Source organism: Physeter macrocephalus, chromosome 14, assembly GCF_002837175.3.
Source record: "Physeter macrocephalus isolate SW-GA chromosome 14, ASM283717v5, whole genome shotgun sequence".
Lineage (NCBI taxonomy): Eukaryota > Metazoa > Chordata > Mammalia > Artiodactyla > Physeteridae > Physeter > Physeter macrocephalus.
The window spans coordinates 127,746,049-127,763,511 of NC_041227.1; the positions used below are offsets into that span (position 1 = coordinate 127,746,049).

Below are 17,463 nucleotides of genomic sequence, written 5' to 3' on the forward strand. Positions count from 1 at the left end.
CGCGCACCTAGAGCCCGTGCTCCACAACAAGAGAAGCCACCGCAACGAGAAGCCCGCGCACCACAACCAAGAGTAGCCCCCGCTCGCCGCAACTAGAGAAGGCCCGTGTGCAGCAACGAAGACCCAACGCAGCCAAAAAATAAATAAAGTTAATAATTAAAAAAAAAAAGAATACAGGGGCTTCCTCCTGTCCTCACCCCTCCTTATGACCTCCCGCAGCCATTATTGGTTTGGGAGGGCTGTAATGCGTTATGTGTAGATGGAGAGGAGGATTCATTCAGGAAGCCCAGCCCCTGTTTCCTGGCCCTGGGGGGTTCTCTCAGCTCCGAGCCTACCTCGGTCCCTGGTCTGAACACCGTGAGCCATAGATGCGGGACCGAAGGCTGTGTTGTGGGTTGAGGCCTCGGCCATGCTCCTCCTCCGAGGAGTCTGGGAAATGTGTGACACACAGCCCCCTCCGTGCCTGGAGAGTCCTGTGGGAGGTGGAAGGACCTTCTTCTCACTCCTTTCCTGCCCTGTTTTCCTTTTCCAGAACTCCCAGGAGCCCCCACCAACCTGGGCATTTCCAACATTGGCCCCCGCTCCGTGACCTTGCAGTTCAGGCCAGGTTATGATGGGAAGACCTCCATCTCCCGCTGGCTGGTGGAGGCCCAGGTAAAGCTGCCGGAGGAGAGCCCTATAGCCTGGGCAGCCTGCACGCACCACACACACACACACAGACACACACACCACACACACACACCACACACACACACACACACACACACAGACACACACCACAAACACACACACACCACACACACACACACACACACACACACACACACACGCACACACACACACACCCGCCTCTGGTCAGGGCGATGACTGGCTAGCCTAGAGAAATAACCAGCTGCTTCCCGCAGCCCTTTATACCCATGGGTCTCACCTTTGGCTGCACCAGGGGAGTGTTCCAGCACCTGGGTCCCACACCCAGAAATTCTGACTTTGATTTAGCTGGGGTTTTAAGAAGCATGCCAGGGTGTCCAGGAGGATCACCCGGGAAGCTCACTGTTGATAAATATGCAGACTCCTGGACACCACCCCCAGGGATTCTGATTGGCTGGGCCAAGGGCAGGGCCCAGGAGCGGGTTTATAATAAGCATCCCGTGGGATTCTGATGCAGGAGGGCTCGGGGTCACGCTTGAAGTCTTGTTTAAGGGCCTGGAAAGATGGGGGCCCCCTGTGGTGCCCTCCGGGTGAGCCCTGGGGTTTGTGTCAAGACCTCCCCTGGGCTGGGCTGTACCTCCCGGGAGCCGGGGCTCAGAGCACCCCCATCCCAGCCCGGCAGGCTGGCCAGCTCTCAGGGTGTCTCCCTTTTCAGGTGGGCGTGGTCGGGGAGGGAGAGGAGTGGCTGCTGATTCACCAGCTCCCCAACGAGCCCGACGCCCGGTCCATGGAGGTGCCCGACCTGAACCCCTTCACCTACTACAGGTAACGGGTTAGGCAGGGGAGGGGGCTGCCCGGCCTGGGACGGGCTTTGGCCCTGGGGTCCTGCCCTCACCATTTTGCTCACCCCTCTCCGCCCATCTCAGCTTCCGCGTGCGCCAGGTGAACATCGTGGGCGCTAGCCCACCCAGCCAGCCTTCCAGAAAGATCCAGACCCTCCAGGCGCCCCCTGACGTGGCCCCGGCCAACGTGACGCTGCGCACGGCAAGTGAGACCAGCCTGTGGCTGCGCTGGATGGTGAGGCTCCCGCGAGGGCGGCGGGGCTGGGCTGTCTCCTCGGGCCTCAGCACCCTGCAGAGGTGTCGCCGCCTCAAAGCAGGCGTCCGCTGGGTTACCTGCAGGCCCCTTCTCTGTTCTGGGCGTCCGTCTTAGCCAAATGAACAAATGCCCCACGTGAAAAGAAGCTCGAAAATACTGTTGATGGAGCACTGCCACGTGCCAAGCATTTTACATTTTTTTTCTTCCATTTAATCCTCCCAGTAACCCTGCAAAGGACATGGTACTATCCCAATTTACAGCTAAGAAAACTGAGGCTCCGAGAGGTTAGGAATTCACCCACAGTCACACAGCTCCCGGGGGTGGTTCTGGGATTTGGATGTAAGTTGTCTCACCCACCAAGTCGGAGAGCGAGGGGTCGCTTCTGAGGTTGAGGGGGGAGGTCGGGAGGCATTAGGCTCTGTCCCCACAGATCAGGGTTCCACGTCGGGCGTCATTACCGCGGTGACCCTGCACGAGTGAGTGACACGTGCAGAGGGCTTCTCCTCCTGCCCGGCAGGGTTCTGAGTGCTGTCAGAGTTGGACCTTGAACCCTCTCCATGAGCCTGTGACAGTGATCCTGGCCCCTACTTTACAGATGAGGAAACTGAGGCAGAGAGAGGTGGAATAACTGGCCCAAGACCCCCCACACCCCCTAGTTAACAGCAGGGCTCGGAATCCCAACCCGGGGGGTCTGGCCCCCCAAACCCGCCGCCCTAACCCCCGAGCACGCCGCCAGCCCATCTTCTGGGGAACTGGAGAGAGCATTTCTCCCCCTGGACATCGCCTGGAACTGCGTTTCCCGGCACGGACGCCACAAAGCAGCAACCCGGGAGGAATTCCTAGACAAGCAGACATGGGGCCAGCACCGAACAGCCCGGCTCCTTAGCGAATCCGGGAATGATAGCTTCAGGGGGAGCTGCCTGGCGCCGCCTCACCAGGCCCCTCCGGCCACGCAACTCTTTTTTGCTTCCACTAAAGATGTCTTACTAGTTGCCCCAAACTCAACTTGCAAAACCCCGAGCTGTGGGCTGGGATTTACCAGAAAGTCATTGCTGCCTTTCGCTTGCCTGGACAGCCTGACGGAGGCGCTAGCGGCCATCAGCCCAGACGAGCGCTCGTTATGAATGACGACGCCCCCCCCAGGCGGCGGGGACCAGCACCGGGCAGAGCTGTCCTCAGGCCCAGTTCGGCCCCTCCCCCACCCCCCGCTTCTCACCTCGGGTCTGCTCCCCTCCAGGCTGCTCCCCACGTCCCCTCCACATCTCACTTTAAGGTTTCCAAATACTAAAAGGCTATAAAGTCTGGTATGTAGGGTGGGAGCTGGAGGGGGAATAAAAGGCAGTGGTTGCACTGTGCAGGGCCCCGGGCCCCTCCGGTCCCACCTAATGGCGCGTGGCCCGTTGCCTTTCCTTAGCAGGTAGGAGAGCATGCACTCGAGGCCCATCTCAAGCTCTCAGGCCCATTGATTGCCGTCTTAATGGTCCCTGGTCTGCTTCACTAAGTGTCTGCAGGAGCGGGGGCTGGCAGGAGGGACGGGGGCCGTAGGCGGTGAGGCAGAGGCCGAGCAACGAGAGAAAGTAGGTCAGAACGTGCAGGGCCTGTGGATCACGGGCTCGTTGGAGCCTCTGGGGAAGCGGAACGGGTGCAGGAGAGGGCTGAGGGTGCCCCAGCTCCAGCCCTGTCACCTTCAGAGGAGAATCTGAAGGCTGGGCCCTCAGCTCGCACCTGCTTCAGATCCCAGGCTGCCCCCGGTGTACAAAGACCTCCACTGCCTATTAGCACTGCCCAAGTTCATCCAGATGACCTTGAGCCGGTGACCACAGCCCCGCCAGCCTAATCACAGGCTCAGGAGATGAAGCTGTCTTTTTTCTCTTCGCTGAGACTCAGACAAAAAGAAGGAGGCTGAAAGTGCAGCGGGAGAGACGGAGGTGTGCTGGATGGAAGGACCTCCTGGCATTGACTGGAGCTCCACCCATGCCTGAGAGGCTGCCTTCACAGGCTTGCTTCTCCAAGGGCAGACACCACCTGAGACCAGGCGTGCTGTAGGCAGTTAAATACGTATATGTTGGCAGGCTGAGCGGGGGAGTTAAGTGGCAGAGACAGCCACTGCCAAAGGTGCTGAGTGTGGGACCGAGAGCCTTTGTGACTCTCTTCACCAGGGCCAACTCCCCTGGCAGGGTCATAAATTTGTCACCTGCACGATGAAGAGTGGATGCCGCCTCTCCTCTGAGCCCGGGGTAGAGAGACAGGGAGATGGTGGGGCCGTCAGAAGCACAGAGTTACACAACTAAGCCACACCCAGGGGTGAGAGCGCCTCACACGGTGCTGACGGGCTGGACAGTGGGCCGGGTAATCCCGAGGGCTCCCTGGAAGAGGCAGCACGGGCCAGGCAGTTCTTCCATACGCTAGGTGGGCCTGGCCTCACAGCTGCTTTTCGCACCCCTGCCCTCCTGCAGCCTCTCCCAGAGATGGAATACAACGGGAACCCCGAGTCGGTGGGCTACAAGATCAAGTACAGCCGGGCGGACGGCCACGGCAAGACGCTGAGCCACGTGGTCCAAGATCGCGTGGAGCGGGAGTACACCATCGAGGACCTGGAGGAGTGGACGGAGTACCACGTCCAGGTGCAGGCCTTCAACGCCATCGGGAGCGGGCCCTGGAGCCAGATGGTGACGGGCAGGACCCGGGAGTCAGGTACTGCCCCCTCTTGCCAGCTGTCCCACCCGCTTCGCCTCCCTGGGGCCTGGGGATACCCCCCCACCTTTGTCTCGCTGCCCTCAGGGCCTTCTAAGGGCTCAAAGGCTGGAGCCGTTGTGCGAAGATGTCCTGGGCTCCTTTTTTATCAGTGCTCAGCTTCTAGCAGAGCGCCCTCTGTGTGTGTGCGTGGCCGTGCCTTCCAGGACCTGATCTTCCCAGCGCTGCTTCCAGAGGTTCCCAGGAGGGGCTTCCCGCCTCTGTGTCCCCACTTTTAACCCTGACACCCAGCAGTGCCTGTGAGACCCCAAGATGGAGGTGGGGCCGTGGGGAGAGGGTACGGGTTGGGTGAGCTCTCAGAACATTCCAGAAGCAGCAGCGGCTCACAGGGGCCTGGCAAGGGGACACCCACAGAATATGTGCTCCCGGCCTACAGGCAGCCCTCATCCAGCCACATGTGGCGTGTAGCTCTGTGGCTTTTTCCTAACGCCCTTTAAAGGGTGGCTCCCTTCCCACCCTAGCCCCTCCCCCACCCCTCGCTGCTACGCTGGCAGGAAATGCAGCCTCATCCTAACGTTAGTCTGCGGGGGGATAACGGGGAGGCTGATCTGAAGCCAGAAGCAGCATCTGCGACACTCCGGAGCCAAAGGCATCGTCGCTGCAGAATAATTTGCTATTTGGGGACCGTGCCCCGTTTCCTTCCTCAGACCCCACTCCACCCCCTCCACTGTCGGGTCCACTCTGGGTCCTGAGCTGCTTCTCTCCGCTCCTTTCTCCCCCAGTGCCGTCCTCGGGCCCCACCAACGTGTCTGTGCTGGCCACCACCTCCAGCAGCATGCTGGTACGCTGGAGCGAAGTCCCAGAGGCCGACCGCAACGGGCTGGTGCTGGGCTACAAGGTGAGTCCCAGATCCGAGCACGGGAGGGGGCTGGAGCCCCTGCACCCACTTCCCTGGCCCGGCGCCCTGTCCTCGCGACCCCCTGGGGCCCAGGACTCTGCTTTCTACAGTGGACACGGGGGGCTCTGCCGGCGGCATCCGTTGGTCACCATGACAACCAAGGAGTCCTCCCTTGGGGGTGGGGAAGCTTCCCATGAAGGCCGGGGGTCCTTGGGGCAGCTCTACCTCCCCCAGGGGGCCACACTGGGTGCCCCAAGCCTCACTCTCAGCCCCGATGGGCCCAGCTTCAATTTCCATTATCTTCTAGAATTCCTCCCAAAGCTGCACCTACCGCCCCAGCCTGGAAGTCAGGAGACCGTAGCTTAACATTCCAGCTCTGCCACTACTGGCTGTGTGACCTTGAGCAAGTCACGCCCCCTCTCTGGGCCTGTTTTCTCAGCCGGATGCTCCCTAAGGAACCTTCCAGCTCCATGGCTGACTGCATCTTTGTGTCCCCCTCCCTCCCCAAGCACTAGGCTTGCATAACCTGGGAACCAAGCGCCTCCAGGGAGCCCCAGGCCCACCCACTCATCCTCACCCACCTGGGCTCCTGGGGAGGAGATAGGAGAGGTTCTGGTGGGACCAGAGCCAGGCCGGAGGCCCTCACCCCTGCGCTGGGCTCCGACAGGTGCTGTATAAGGAGAAGGACTCGGACTCCCAGCCCCGGTTCTGGCTGGTGGAAGGGAACTCGTCACGCAGCGCCCAGCTCACAGGCCTGGGCAAATACGTGCTCTACGAGGTGCGGGTGCTGGCCTTCACGCGCATTGGGGACGGCAGCCCCAGCCATCCTGCCATCCTGGAGCGGACCCTGGACGACAGTACGTTCACGTCCCTGGGAGCCTGGGGAAGGCTGGGAGCTGCGCTTCCTCCACCCCTACCCTGCCCAGCCCTGCCCTGCACCGCTGGGGTCTCTCTCTGCCCCAAAGGGAACCGTGGCCTCAGGCTTCTGCTGGGGGAGGCAGGTCACTGAGGGCCACCAAGCCCACTGCAAGGGATGCTAATTACAAACCGCATCCCTAAGGAAGAAATGACAATGCAAGGGCAGACTGGCATCTGATCCAGTCTCTCGGGGACAGGTGAACAGAAAAGAGAATTTGGACCCGCTTTGATTTCTTGTTCGCCTGGGGCAGGCTCTCCCTGTCCGAGTGCAGGTCTGTGCAAGCGAAAGGCTTGATTTTTTCCTTTACACAAGCCTACGGGTCCTGTTAGCAAACGAGTGACGCCTGCCGGGCTCCAGGCATTCGTCTCCGCAGCAGAACTCCCCGTCGGAGGCTGAGCCGACAGGCCCTTTGCCCCCCTTTCTCCTCCCCACACACTGCTCACCAAAAACACTTGTGGGGTCGGGACGAGAGTGCAAAACGGAGCCCAAACACCATAGGTCTCTGTGTTCTAAGTGATAAATCAAGCTAACGATCTGTTAAATTAAATATGTTCTGCCCTCCTGCCTTGACAGATACACCCTCCTAATGACCTGGAAGGCCAAGTTCAAGTTTAGAAATCTCAGATTTCTTGGCATTCCGTGTTAGATCGAGGCAGCCCGGGAAGAGCCGTCCCCCCGGCCGTCCCCCGACTCTGCCACCCTGTTGTCTCCCCCCAGCCCCCATCTCCTCTGGCCCATACCATTCAGTTTCCATCCATTTGCCCAAAACAGCTGCCCCTTGGCCATCCCTCCGTCCAGAGGAACAAGTCTACACCCTCAGGAGGGTGGTTCCGGGCCCCTGTAGGCCCGGGAAGCATGCCTGGGGCTGTTTGGCAGGGAGCTCCGGATCCACGGATTCCAGAGTGAGGTCTAGAAAGTGGAGTGGTGTGTGCTTGGGCTTTTGGCACTTTCATTTGCCCCAAAGCTGGAGCCTCGGTCCCTTCGAGTTCCTGACAAATAATGCGTAACCCTCACTGATAGCATCTTCACGTCCTGTGTGAGGACACGGTGCCGGGCACAGACACACACTCCGCAAAAGTTCAGCAAGCAGAGTGACCCCTTCCCCTGCCGCCCGCCGTGCTGCTCTGCCGGAGCCGGGCTGCTCTAGGGGCTGAGCAGCGGCTGCAGTGTCTCCTGCAGTGTCTCCTCTGTCCCCTCCAGTCCCGGGACCACCCATGGGCATCCTGTTCCCAGAGGTGAGGACCACCTCGGTGCGGCTGATCTGGCAGCCCCCCGCTGCCCCCAACGGCATCATTCTTGGTAAGCCTGTACCCTTCCCGGGCCCTGGCTGCGGGAAGAAGGAGGTATAAGGTGTAAAGGAGGCAGATTCAGTCTTGGCAGGAGAGAGGCTAAGCCCAGGACAGGTGTCCACACGTCCTCAAGAATGGTTGTGAGTCTAATTTCTCCGACTAGAAATCTCAGCCTGTAAGATTTATCAGCTGGAGGGCAAGGTTGGGGCTCAGGTCTCTCAGGGACCATTGGTCAGCTCTGTGCCTCCACGTGACCCAGGTCCCCAGGGGACTGGCCATCTGGTGAACCTCGGCCGCTGTTCCTAAGTGTAGCCGGGTGAGGGCGCACTGGCGGGCTCAGCCCAGCCGCGCCCACAGGTGGGAAACGAGGCCTAAGGCACCCAGGAGGGGTGCTACAGGTCGGAAGCATCATTTCCTAGTCACGGTTCCTACTAAAACACACACGCAGACACACAGAGAGACACACGCACGCACACGCACGCACACGCACGAGAAGACTCACAGGCTTGAAATGAGCAGCTGTGTGAACTTGAGCAAGTCGGCTTCCCTCCAGGGCCTCAGCCCCTCACCTGTAGAGCGGGGGATCGGACCACCTGTGCCGGTCCAGGGCTCTCAGTCCTGGCATCCTGCAGCGCCCGCCCCCTGTGAAAGCTTCGCCCCTGGAGACAGAGTCGATGGGGCTGGGGGGTGGGGTCGGGGGGGAAAGCGTTTGGGCTTAGAAAGACCTGGGCTGGAATTCCAGCTTGGTCAGTTCCTGGCAGGTGCTCTGGCCTCCCTGAGCCTCAGTTGCCTCGTCGGGGGCTGGGCTGGGGGTTGCAGACGCTGCACGGAGCACCTGCTTGTGCCCCCCGCAGTCCCAGCCCCCAGGCGACAGCTGAGGACGCGGGAGCGACCCAGAGGGCTTCAAGCAGACCGACCACAGCCGAGGTGGCCCAAGGGCAGACACAGCAGTGGCCGAGAAAGGAGTGCCCCTTGCTCGGGGCTCCGGAGCAGCTTGCCCCACCTCCCAGCACGGCCCGTCTCCTTCCTTCCCCGCAGCCTACCAGGTCACACACAGGCTCAACGCCTCCACGGCCAGCGCTGCCACGGCGGAGGTGCTCACGCCCAGCGCCCGCCAGTTCACGGCCAGCGGCCTCAAGCCAGAGTCCGTCTACCTGTTCCGCATCACGGCCCAGACCCGCAAGGGCTGGGGAGAGGCCGCCGAGGCCTTGGTGGTGACCACGGAGAAGAGAGGTGACTGCCCACTGGGACTGGGGGGGCCTCAGGGGGGGCACCCGCAGCCGGCCCAGGAGCTCACACCATCTCCTCGTGCACGGCTGGGGGTGGGCTAGTTGTGAGTCTCTTGCCCTGGTCCAGAATGGAAAGTGGGCTCAAATCTCTGAGGCCAAGGTCAGCAAGGGCTCCCGCAGACTCTTCCAGAGCTGATCGGGGAGTCCCCTCCCCAGGATCCTGCCCTGCCCAGAGTTTCTAAAGGGCGGGCTGGTGAGACCAGCTTCCTTCCTCTCTCCCCTCCTCCTCAAGAGGAGACCGTGTCCAGCTGGGTGGAGGATGGGCCCGCAGCCTGGAGCCCTGGCTGCCGTCGCCCTGCCTCCGTGAGCCCGCTTCTCGCCCAGAGTTGGGTCCCCCAGAAGCCTGCCTGAGCCCCAGGTCCCTGTGAACGTGATGTACTAGACAGTGTTCCCAGGAAAAACCAGAAGGACAGTGGTTCTCAGCCAGGGTGCCCTTGCCTCACCCCGGGATACTGGGCAGAGTCTGGGTGTCACAGGTGGAAAGGAAGTGCCCCTGGCATCTAGAGGGTAGAGGCCGGGGTGCCGCTACGCATCCTGCAACGCAGAGGATAGGTCCCGCAATAAAGACTCATCCACCCAAGTGCCAGAGCGCTGAGACCAGGAATCCCCGCCGTGGGGCGTGGGGAAGCGAGAAGAGGCCAAGCGCTCGCAGGGGGCAAAGCCGAGTCCCACCCCACTGGGGACAGCGCAGGTCCCATCTCAGCACCGTGCAGACCGGGGCAAAGGAACTGGGGCGTTCACACCACCTCACTGTCAGCCCTGTGCTGGGGCTGCCCTCGGGGGGTGTAACTTCCCAGGCACCTGGACCTCGAGTAGCCCGGGACAGTCGCTGGCCAGGAGCCACGGGGCTGACTTGCGGGACCTGTGTGCAGAAAAGGGGTGGGGGGCATCAGCCCTCCCGGGGGCCGAGAAGGTGCATCCCCCATCTCCGCCGTGGCCTCACCGCTCCTCCCCCTCCCCCCCCTCCAGACCGCCCGCAGCCCCCCAGCAAGCCCGTGGTGCAGCAGGAGGACGTGAAGGCGCGCAGCGTGCTGCTATCCTGGGAGCCCGGGAGCGACGGGCTATCCCCCGTGCGCTACTACACCATCCAGACCCGCGAGCTGCCCAGCGGCAGGTGGGCCCTGCACTCAGCCTCCGTGAGCCACAACGCCTCCGCCTTCGTTGTGGACAGGTGAGGCCCCCGTCCGTCCGCCAGCATCTCCGCTCCGCCCCTTCCGGCCCAGACAGCGTCAGCATCGGAGGGGCTCCTGAGAACACCCGGAGCCCGCCCGCCCGCCGATCGCTTCCACAGCCCGCATCCCCCGGGACCCCTCCGCATCCACGCTCATCCCCTCCAGCTCTGTCCTAACCTCCCTCCCCACCCTCTCCGGAGCCTCGTTAGGGCTGCCTCTTATTATCTATTTATGGAGCCTAGAAGCCCCCTCCGTGAAAGGCTCGCCATCCTTCATGAGCTGGATTCCTGCAGCCAGGTGGGGTCTCCCTCTCCATCCTTAATAGGGGAGTGGAGCTTCGCTCCAAAATTCTGCCTTCAATTTAATTCCCTGTGGGATTTTTTTTTTTTTTTTTTTTGCGGTACACGGGCCTCTCACTGTCGTGGCCTCTCCCGTTGCGGAGCGCAGGCTCCGGACGCGCAGGCTCAGCGGCCACGGCTCACGGGCCCAGCCGCTCCGCGGCACGTGGGATCTTTCCGGACCGGGGCGCGAATCCGCGTCCCCTGCATCGGCAGGCGGACTCCCAACCCCTGCGCCACCAGGGAAGCCCCCTAGTGGGATTTTTAACATTCCAGTTGATGAGACCGAGAGTTTTGAGCAATACTTTTCTCCTCACTCCCCCTCCCACCCTCAATAAATCAGAAAGGAAGCTGTTTGCCTGGAGAGGAAATGAGGCTCATAGAGATGAACTGCTGGCTAACTCCTGAGACCCTCAGCCCTTCCTGAATTTACTAAATGCAGGAGAGGGCTGGCAGTTCTTGGGGGAGGTGTCAGCTCTGGGGGGAAGTTACTGGAGCTCTCCTACCTACAGGCCCCCTGAGATAGGGGCCATGTGGACGTTTCCACTTGGGGACCTTTGGCATCTAGCTGCGGCCAAGGTGAGCCACACCCCGAGCTGGCCTGCTCTAGGGCACCCCAGGGCCTGGCCCGAGCTTGTTGCCTGCGTGGCCGACCGTCCTTCCGGGCCTCCACGTTCCTGTCCGTGTGACGGACCCACAGCTGCTGCGGCTGCCCTGGGGAGATGGGCGCAGAGACGGCGGGGCACGGCCGTTAGGGGACAGCTCCGCTCATCAGACCCGATTCCCCTGCACAGGCTCAAGCCCTTCACGTCCTACAAGTTCCGGGTGAAGGCGACCAATGACATTGGGGACAGCGAGTTCAGCAAGGAGTCGGAACCACTGACCACCCTGCAGGCCGGTCAGCGCCCCCCACCGGGGTCTCTCTCTCTCGGTCCCCTGGGCGCTTGCGGGCACCGCGCATCCTCTTCTGGGGGAGGAGCCTCCAGAGATGGGCGGGGCGCTGGGCCTGCTGGGCCCTTGGTCTGGCTCCCCCGGCGGAGTCCCGGGGAGGTTTGGGCCAGAAGGGCCTTCGCCGCGGGCTCAGCACCCACACCCAGCCTGGCATCCTCGTGTGTTCCTTCTCTGTCCTCGCAGCTCGCGGCCGACCCCAGGAAACCTCAGTGGGAGCGGGGAGGCCTGCGGCGCTAGGTGCAGAGAGGAGGGGATCTGGGCCCTTGGGTTCGGGCTGGGGTCAAGGTCCCGGCCCCTCTCCCACTTTACACTGGCTCCTTGTTGTACAGAACTTGGGGCGGTGGGGGCACGAGGAGTGGCTTAAGCGGGACCAGTGTCTGCAGAACCTGGTCCCGTGGCTCCCAGGGGGCCTGAGTCCCCCCCCAACCGAGAGCTCACCTGTCCGCCTCTCCCCCCAGCCCCGGATGAAGCGCCCACAATTGTCTCGGTGACACCGCACACCACCACCTCCGTGCTGATCCGATGGCAGGTACGGCCGGGCAGGTGGGGAGGGGCCCGTGTCCCACGAGGACTCAGACACAGCCTGTGCTGGGACCAGAAAGACAATAGCCCCCGCAGGGCTGGAACACGGCACCCACATGCGTAGACACGCACACACACGTGTGTACACGTACACATACACACCCTTCACTCCACCTCCAGATAATCAGGTCCTACCATATACCCTTCTGTGGATGAGGACCCAGACTCAGGGAGGTGACAAGAATGCCCCAGGTCACACAGCTCCTAGGTGGCAGGGCCAGGTTCGGTGCCCTTACGTCGGCAGAATCCTTGGACACAGAAGGGCTGGGGGCTGTCAGGGCCTCCAGCGTCTCCGTGAACCCCAGCCCCGCTCTCAGTGAAGGGATTCCCGACAGAGACCAGTCACAGGTGTGCCTACCTCACCTGCACCCAGGCCAGGCTTCCGTCCCGTCACCATGAGCAGGAACCCACCACCCAGGTACAAAGAACCAGCCTCCCACCTCTCCTCCCACAGCCACCTGCTCAGGTGGGCACTGCCATCCCTCCATGGCCTGAGGAAGGCCCGGGACGCATCTCAGAGACCCAGCTGCCCGTGGCTGCCTTTAGGACCCTCCCCAGCCCCTGAAGCCCAGTCCCGGGGCTCAGCGGGTCACCCACGGAGGCCCCAAAGCCCTGAACTCCTGTCTCCGTTTCTCAGGATTAGAGGGGCAGGTGCCAACCTTTGCCCACCTACAGCCCCCCTGAAGGGAAAGCCCTTGAAGAGAAAACAGGAGGGACCCCCCCCGACCCCTCCCCCAGCTCAAGGCCCCACCTGAGAAGGACAGTCCCTTAAGTGAAAATGACCTAGTGCAGCGGGGAGCCGACCAAGGCTGGAGCAGATCAGGGCCATCGTGATGAAGGGGGCAGGGTGGTGCCAGCTGCAGCCAGGAATACAGTTAAGGAGCTAATAAAAGGCTGAACGATTTCAGCAGGTTTTTTAGAAGAGGCATCACAACAAAGTAGTTTCTGGGACTTCCCTGCTGGCGCAGTGGTTGGGGGGTCTGCCTGCCAAGGCAGGGGACACGGGTTGGAGCCCTGGTCCGGGCAGATCCCACATGCCGCGGAGCGGCTAGGCCCGTGCGCCACAACTACTGAGCCTGCGCTCTAGAGCCCGCGGGCCACAACTACTGAGCCCGCGTACGACAACTACTGAAGCCCGCATGCCTAGAGCCCGTGCTCCACAACAAAGAGAGCCACAGCAATGAGAAGCCCGCACACCACAATGAAGAGTAGCCCCCGCTCACCGCAGCTGGGTGGTGCCAGCTGCAGCCAGGAATACAGTTAAGGAGCTAATAAAAGGCTGAACGATTTCAGCAGGTTTTTTAGAAGAGGCATCGCAACAAAGTAGTTTCTGGGACTTCCCTGCTGGCGCAGTGGTTGGGGGGTCTGCCTGCCAAGGCAGGGGACACGGGTTGGAGCCCTGGTCCGGGCAGATCCCACATGCCCCACAACTACTGAGCCTGCGCTCTAGAGCCCGCGGGCCACAACTACTGAGCCTGCGCTCTAGAGCCCGCGGGCCACAACTACTGAGCCTGCGCTCTAGAGCCCGCGGGCCACAACTACTGAGCCCGCGTACGACAACTACTGAAGCCCGCATGCCTAGAGCCCGTGCTCCACAACAAAGAGAGCCACAGCAATGAGAAGCCCGCACACCACAATGAAGAGTAGCCCCCGCTCACCGCAGCTAGAGAAAGCCTGCACGCAGCAACGAAGACCCAACACAGCCAAAAGTAAATAAAGTAGTTTCCACCTTCTCCAGAAGCCTGTTCTCCAACTCATCTGAGGACGGAAGCAGAAAGCAAAGAAGAAAACGATCAGGGCAGAGAGGAGCAGTGCACGAAGACACACCGCCCTTGTTCTTGCTGAAGAGCAGGGCGAGGACCCTCCCTAATTCCCGGGAAACTCCAGGAAATCCTGGCCAGGGCAGGTGATCATGTGAGGAAGTTTCTAGACAGGGAACAACTCTTTGAGACGGTTCTGCGTCCAGAGTCATGCTCAGGGCCCCCAGGATGCTGTGTGACCTTGGGCAAGTTCCTCACCATCTCTGAGCCTCACTTTCCTGTCTGTTCAGTGGGGATGGCATGGTGATTCCCACCCTGCCCTGCCTCACAGGGAATGCTACAGGGATGGAGTAACCTCGTTGGAAATGCTTTGTAAATTAAGAATGCTCAGTGCCACTTTGAGCATTAAGACACAGTCCCTGCTCTGTGGCTGCAGGACGCAGGATGGGGAGGGAGGCAGGGGCGGAGTGGAAGGGGATGCCCAGCCATGGTCCAGCCCAGCCGGCCCCACCCCCACTCCCTTCCCTGCAGCCACCGTCAGAAGACAAGATCAACGGCATCCTCCTGGGCTTCCGGATCCGGTACCGGGAGCTGCTCTACGAGGGTCTGAGGGGCTTCACGCTGCGTGGCGTCAACAACCCGGCGGCCAAGTGGGCGGAGCTCACCTGTGAGTGACAGTGGAGGGAGGCGGGGGTGGGCGGGGGTGTGAAGCTCTCAGCATCCTGGAATCACACTAACCCGAAACCCTGGCGCCCTCCCCTGAGTGTGCCTCTCATCCCGTCCCATTCAATCCCCAAGTGCATGTTTACTGAGCACCTTCTATGCCCCAGACACTGGGGGGCACCAGTGAGCAAGACAGACAAGGTCCCTGCCCTCTCAGACAGAGCTTGCAGGCTGGAGGAGGAGCCAGGCGCTGGAGAAGAAAGCCCTGATATAGGTATCTAAGACCGTTGGCATGACCTCTGGGAAGCACATATTCCGGGAGAGCCTAAAGCAGGCGTCAGAAAAGGCTCCCCTGGGGATGGCTGTGGTGCCGACACTGATGGACGATTCCAAGTCAAGCAGTCCAGAGAAGGTTGTGGGGGGAGGGTGGGTGTGGATCCTGGCATGTGCAAAGGGCCTGAGGTGGGAAGGACCCAAAGCAAAGCCTGGTCATATCCCAAGGGCAGCAATCTGGCCCCCTCTGGTTCCTCAGGGAGATGACCATTCTGCCCTGGGGTCCCCGGAATGCAGCCTGCCTCTGCAGCAGGAAGGAAAAAATTCAAGAAGCCAAGTAGAAATTCCAGAGAGTTACACACAAGCAAAGGAATGACATGTCGTACTTCTGGGTTAGGATGGTTCCTTTGGGGTCTCGAGGGCCATGGCTGGTGATGAGGTCCAGAAGCAGTTGCCCCAGTTAGAGGCGAATACAGTGACACAGGCAAGAGCGTGAGGTTGGTGCCAGGGCAGCCGGCTTGAGATACAGTCGAGGACCGGTTTGGGAGATGATGTGCTCTGAGCCCCAACACACACACGCGCACTGGTTCAAGTTGGGGAGAGGGAGGCCGGTGGGAGAGGGAGGGGTCTGGAGGATTTGGTCCCTAGGTGGGTGGTGGCACCAAACCAGAGACACTGGGAGAAGAGGAACAGTTTAAGATCCTCTCTGTTTTGATTTTTTCCCCCCATCCTTCTCGTAAACCCTCTGCACCTTGTCTTCTAGCAGGTATTAACAGACAACAAGATGACTGAACACGTAGCCGAGGAAAATTAATAGAAAAACTCAGAAATAGCTGATCCAACAGCTTGCGTTATTTATTATTATTATTTTTTTGGCAGACATGTGCTGGTCGTTGTGATTTTATAGGCCTGTGTATAATACAGTCATATTTCCTGGTAGTAAAATGGTTTCTGGTTCATATGAGGAAATTAACGACACCACTCTATCATGGCAGGAACTCAGCCTTAGGCAAGGGACCAGAGCTGTCCCCATCTGGGGATGCTGGGCTCCCAGGGGCTCCCGTGCCCTGTGACCTCCAGTAGGTGCACGCCAGGACGGGATGGCACCGTCCTGGGAGCTGCCTCTTCCCCTCTCCCCCCTCCCCCTCCATCCCTGGCCCCTGACTCAGGAATCTGGAGGCCCCTTCCCTCTGCATGCGTGTTCCCATCCCGCCCCCTCATCGGGGTCTGTGTGACTCGGGGTGGTGTGTACTAACCTCCTCTGTCTGCTGTCTCCCTCCGGCCCCCTCCACCCCACCCCAACCCCCTAGCCTTGTACTCCGTGCGGGACCTGAGCCGGCCCAGCCTCACGCAGTACGAGCTGGACAGTAAGTCCCCCTGTGCGGCGGCTCCCCGACGGGCCCCGCCTTCCACGGGGAGGGGAGAGGGGCCTCCGAGGACGCCTGACCACAGCTGAGTGGTGCGCCCACCTCAGGCTGCTTGAAGAAGGGGAAACCCCTGCACACGCGTGACTTTCCTGAAATACTCAGAAAAGCAGGGGCTCGCCAGGGAAGGTCTGCTCCAGGCCACCGTCCATCAGTGCAGGACAGAAAGGGACATGGCTAAGGTCTCGTCCTCCTGGGGGGCGGGGGACGGCGAGAGGAGGTGCGCGCGCGGTAGGAGCCGGGGGTCCCGCTGGTTGGACGGGCAGGCGTCCACGTTGCTGCCTCTCTGTCTCGTCCCATCAGAGGCACTTGTCAGCTCAGCTCTGTCTTTCAAGCCAAGGCCCACCCTGGAGTGAGCAGAGCCCCCGTCTTCCCTCAGGGACCAGGAAGTGTCCCCACCTGGTGCCCCGAGCCCTAGCTCTTTCCTAACATCCCAGAGAACATTCGGTTCTCCCCGAGGCCCAGAGCTTTGAGCCAGGGGGCCTCCTGTTAATAGCACGCGTTTGGCTGAATTGTCCCTCTCCGTCCTTCCTTAACCGACAGCCCTCTCGGGTGCAGGGCCAGGGCTATCGGGGTGCTTAGGACTTCCACCTGGGGAGGGGGAGCTGTGGAGGGGAACGTGTCGGCCACCCCCCAGCAGGGACAGCAACTCCCACCCAGGGTGTCGGGGCCTGTTTTCCTGTAGTTGCTCTCCTCTCCCAGCTTCTGTCTAAGCATCTCCCCCCAAGCACCCCCAACTGAGCAAACACATAGAGTTTCTTAGCCCCAGATTCGCATCCGATGAGCCTCTTCTCTTTAGGGCTGGGCCCTGCCCCCCGCGTTAGGAGCAGGTTGATGGAGACTTCGGGTGGGGGGGGAGGGGTGCGGGGGGGAAGCTGGGAACTTGAAGCATCTGAAGTGACCAGTGTGTCCGGGACAGGCAGGGAAGGAGTGACCTGTGACCTGGCGCGTCCGGGACAGTTTTGGTTCACGCCTGTTGTCCCGGCATAAATGTTAACCGTGCCCCTTTCGGTCTCAAAAATGCCCAAGGTGGTCACACTTGGCCAGGACGCCACCCAGTGTCACCCTGTGTGCGGCTCCCCAGGGATGAGTCAGAGCGCCCCTCTCCCCAGTGTCGGCTGCCCCACCTCTTACCTGTTCTTTCCTGAACCTGCACTCAGGGGCCCAGACTCGCAGGGCACATCATCACAGCGCCCTCCGCAGCCGCCCCCGTCCACTGCAGGGCCCGTGACCTCTGTGTGCCTCTCCCCTCCCCCACTCTCACCCCCAGACCTGAACAAGCACCGGCGCTACGAAATACGCATGAGTGTGTACAACACTGCGGGCGAGGGGCCCTCCAGCCCCCCACAGGAGGTCTTCGTCGGGGAGGCAGGTGAGCGCCTCTGCCCTTGCAGCCCCAGCACACCTTTCCCACCCCCCGCCCCGGAAGCCCAGCGGGCGGAGAGACGGGAGCCGGGGGGCCACA

At 61.4% G+C, this 17,463-nt stretch overlaps 1 protein-coding gene across 1 annotated transcript in view; it reads left to right on the forward strand.

The window, feature by feature from the left end:
• Positions 1–17,463, forward strand: part of SDK2 (sidekick cell adhesion molecule 2) — a 258,280-nt gene that overhangs the window by 217,097 nt on the left and 23,720 nt on the right. Inside the window, exons 22-35 of the mRNA XM_028498147.1 lie at positions 533–654; positions 1,364–1,473; positions 1,575–1,725; positions 4,203–4,440; positions 5,223–5,338; positions 6,006–6,195; positions 7,458–7,556; positions 8,585–8,779; positions 9,805–10,006; positions 11,140–11,243; positions 11,755–11,825; positions 14,170–14,305; positions 15,885–15,941; positions 17,269–17,370. Coding sequence (XP_028353948.1) covers positions 533–654; positions 1,364–1,473; positions 1,575–1,725; positions 4,203–4,440; positions 5,223–5,338; positions 6,006–6,195; positions 7,458–7,556; positions 8,585–8,779; positions 9,805–10,006; positions 11,140–11,243; positions 11,755–11,825; positions 14,170–14,305; positions 15,885–15,941; positions 17,269–17,370 — 1,893 coding nt within the window. The remainder of the gene's footprint in view (positions 1–532; positions 655–1,363; positions 1,474–1,574; positions 1,726–4,202; positions 4,441–5,222; positions 5,339–6,005; positions 6,196–7,457; positions 7,557–8,584; positions 8,780–9,804; positions 10,007–11,139; positions 11,244–11,754; positions 11,826–14,169; positions 14,306–15,884; positions 15,942–17,268; positions 17,371–17,463) is intronic.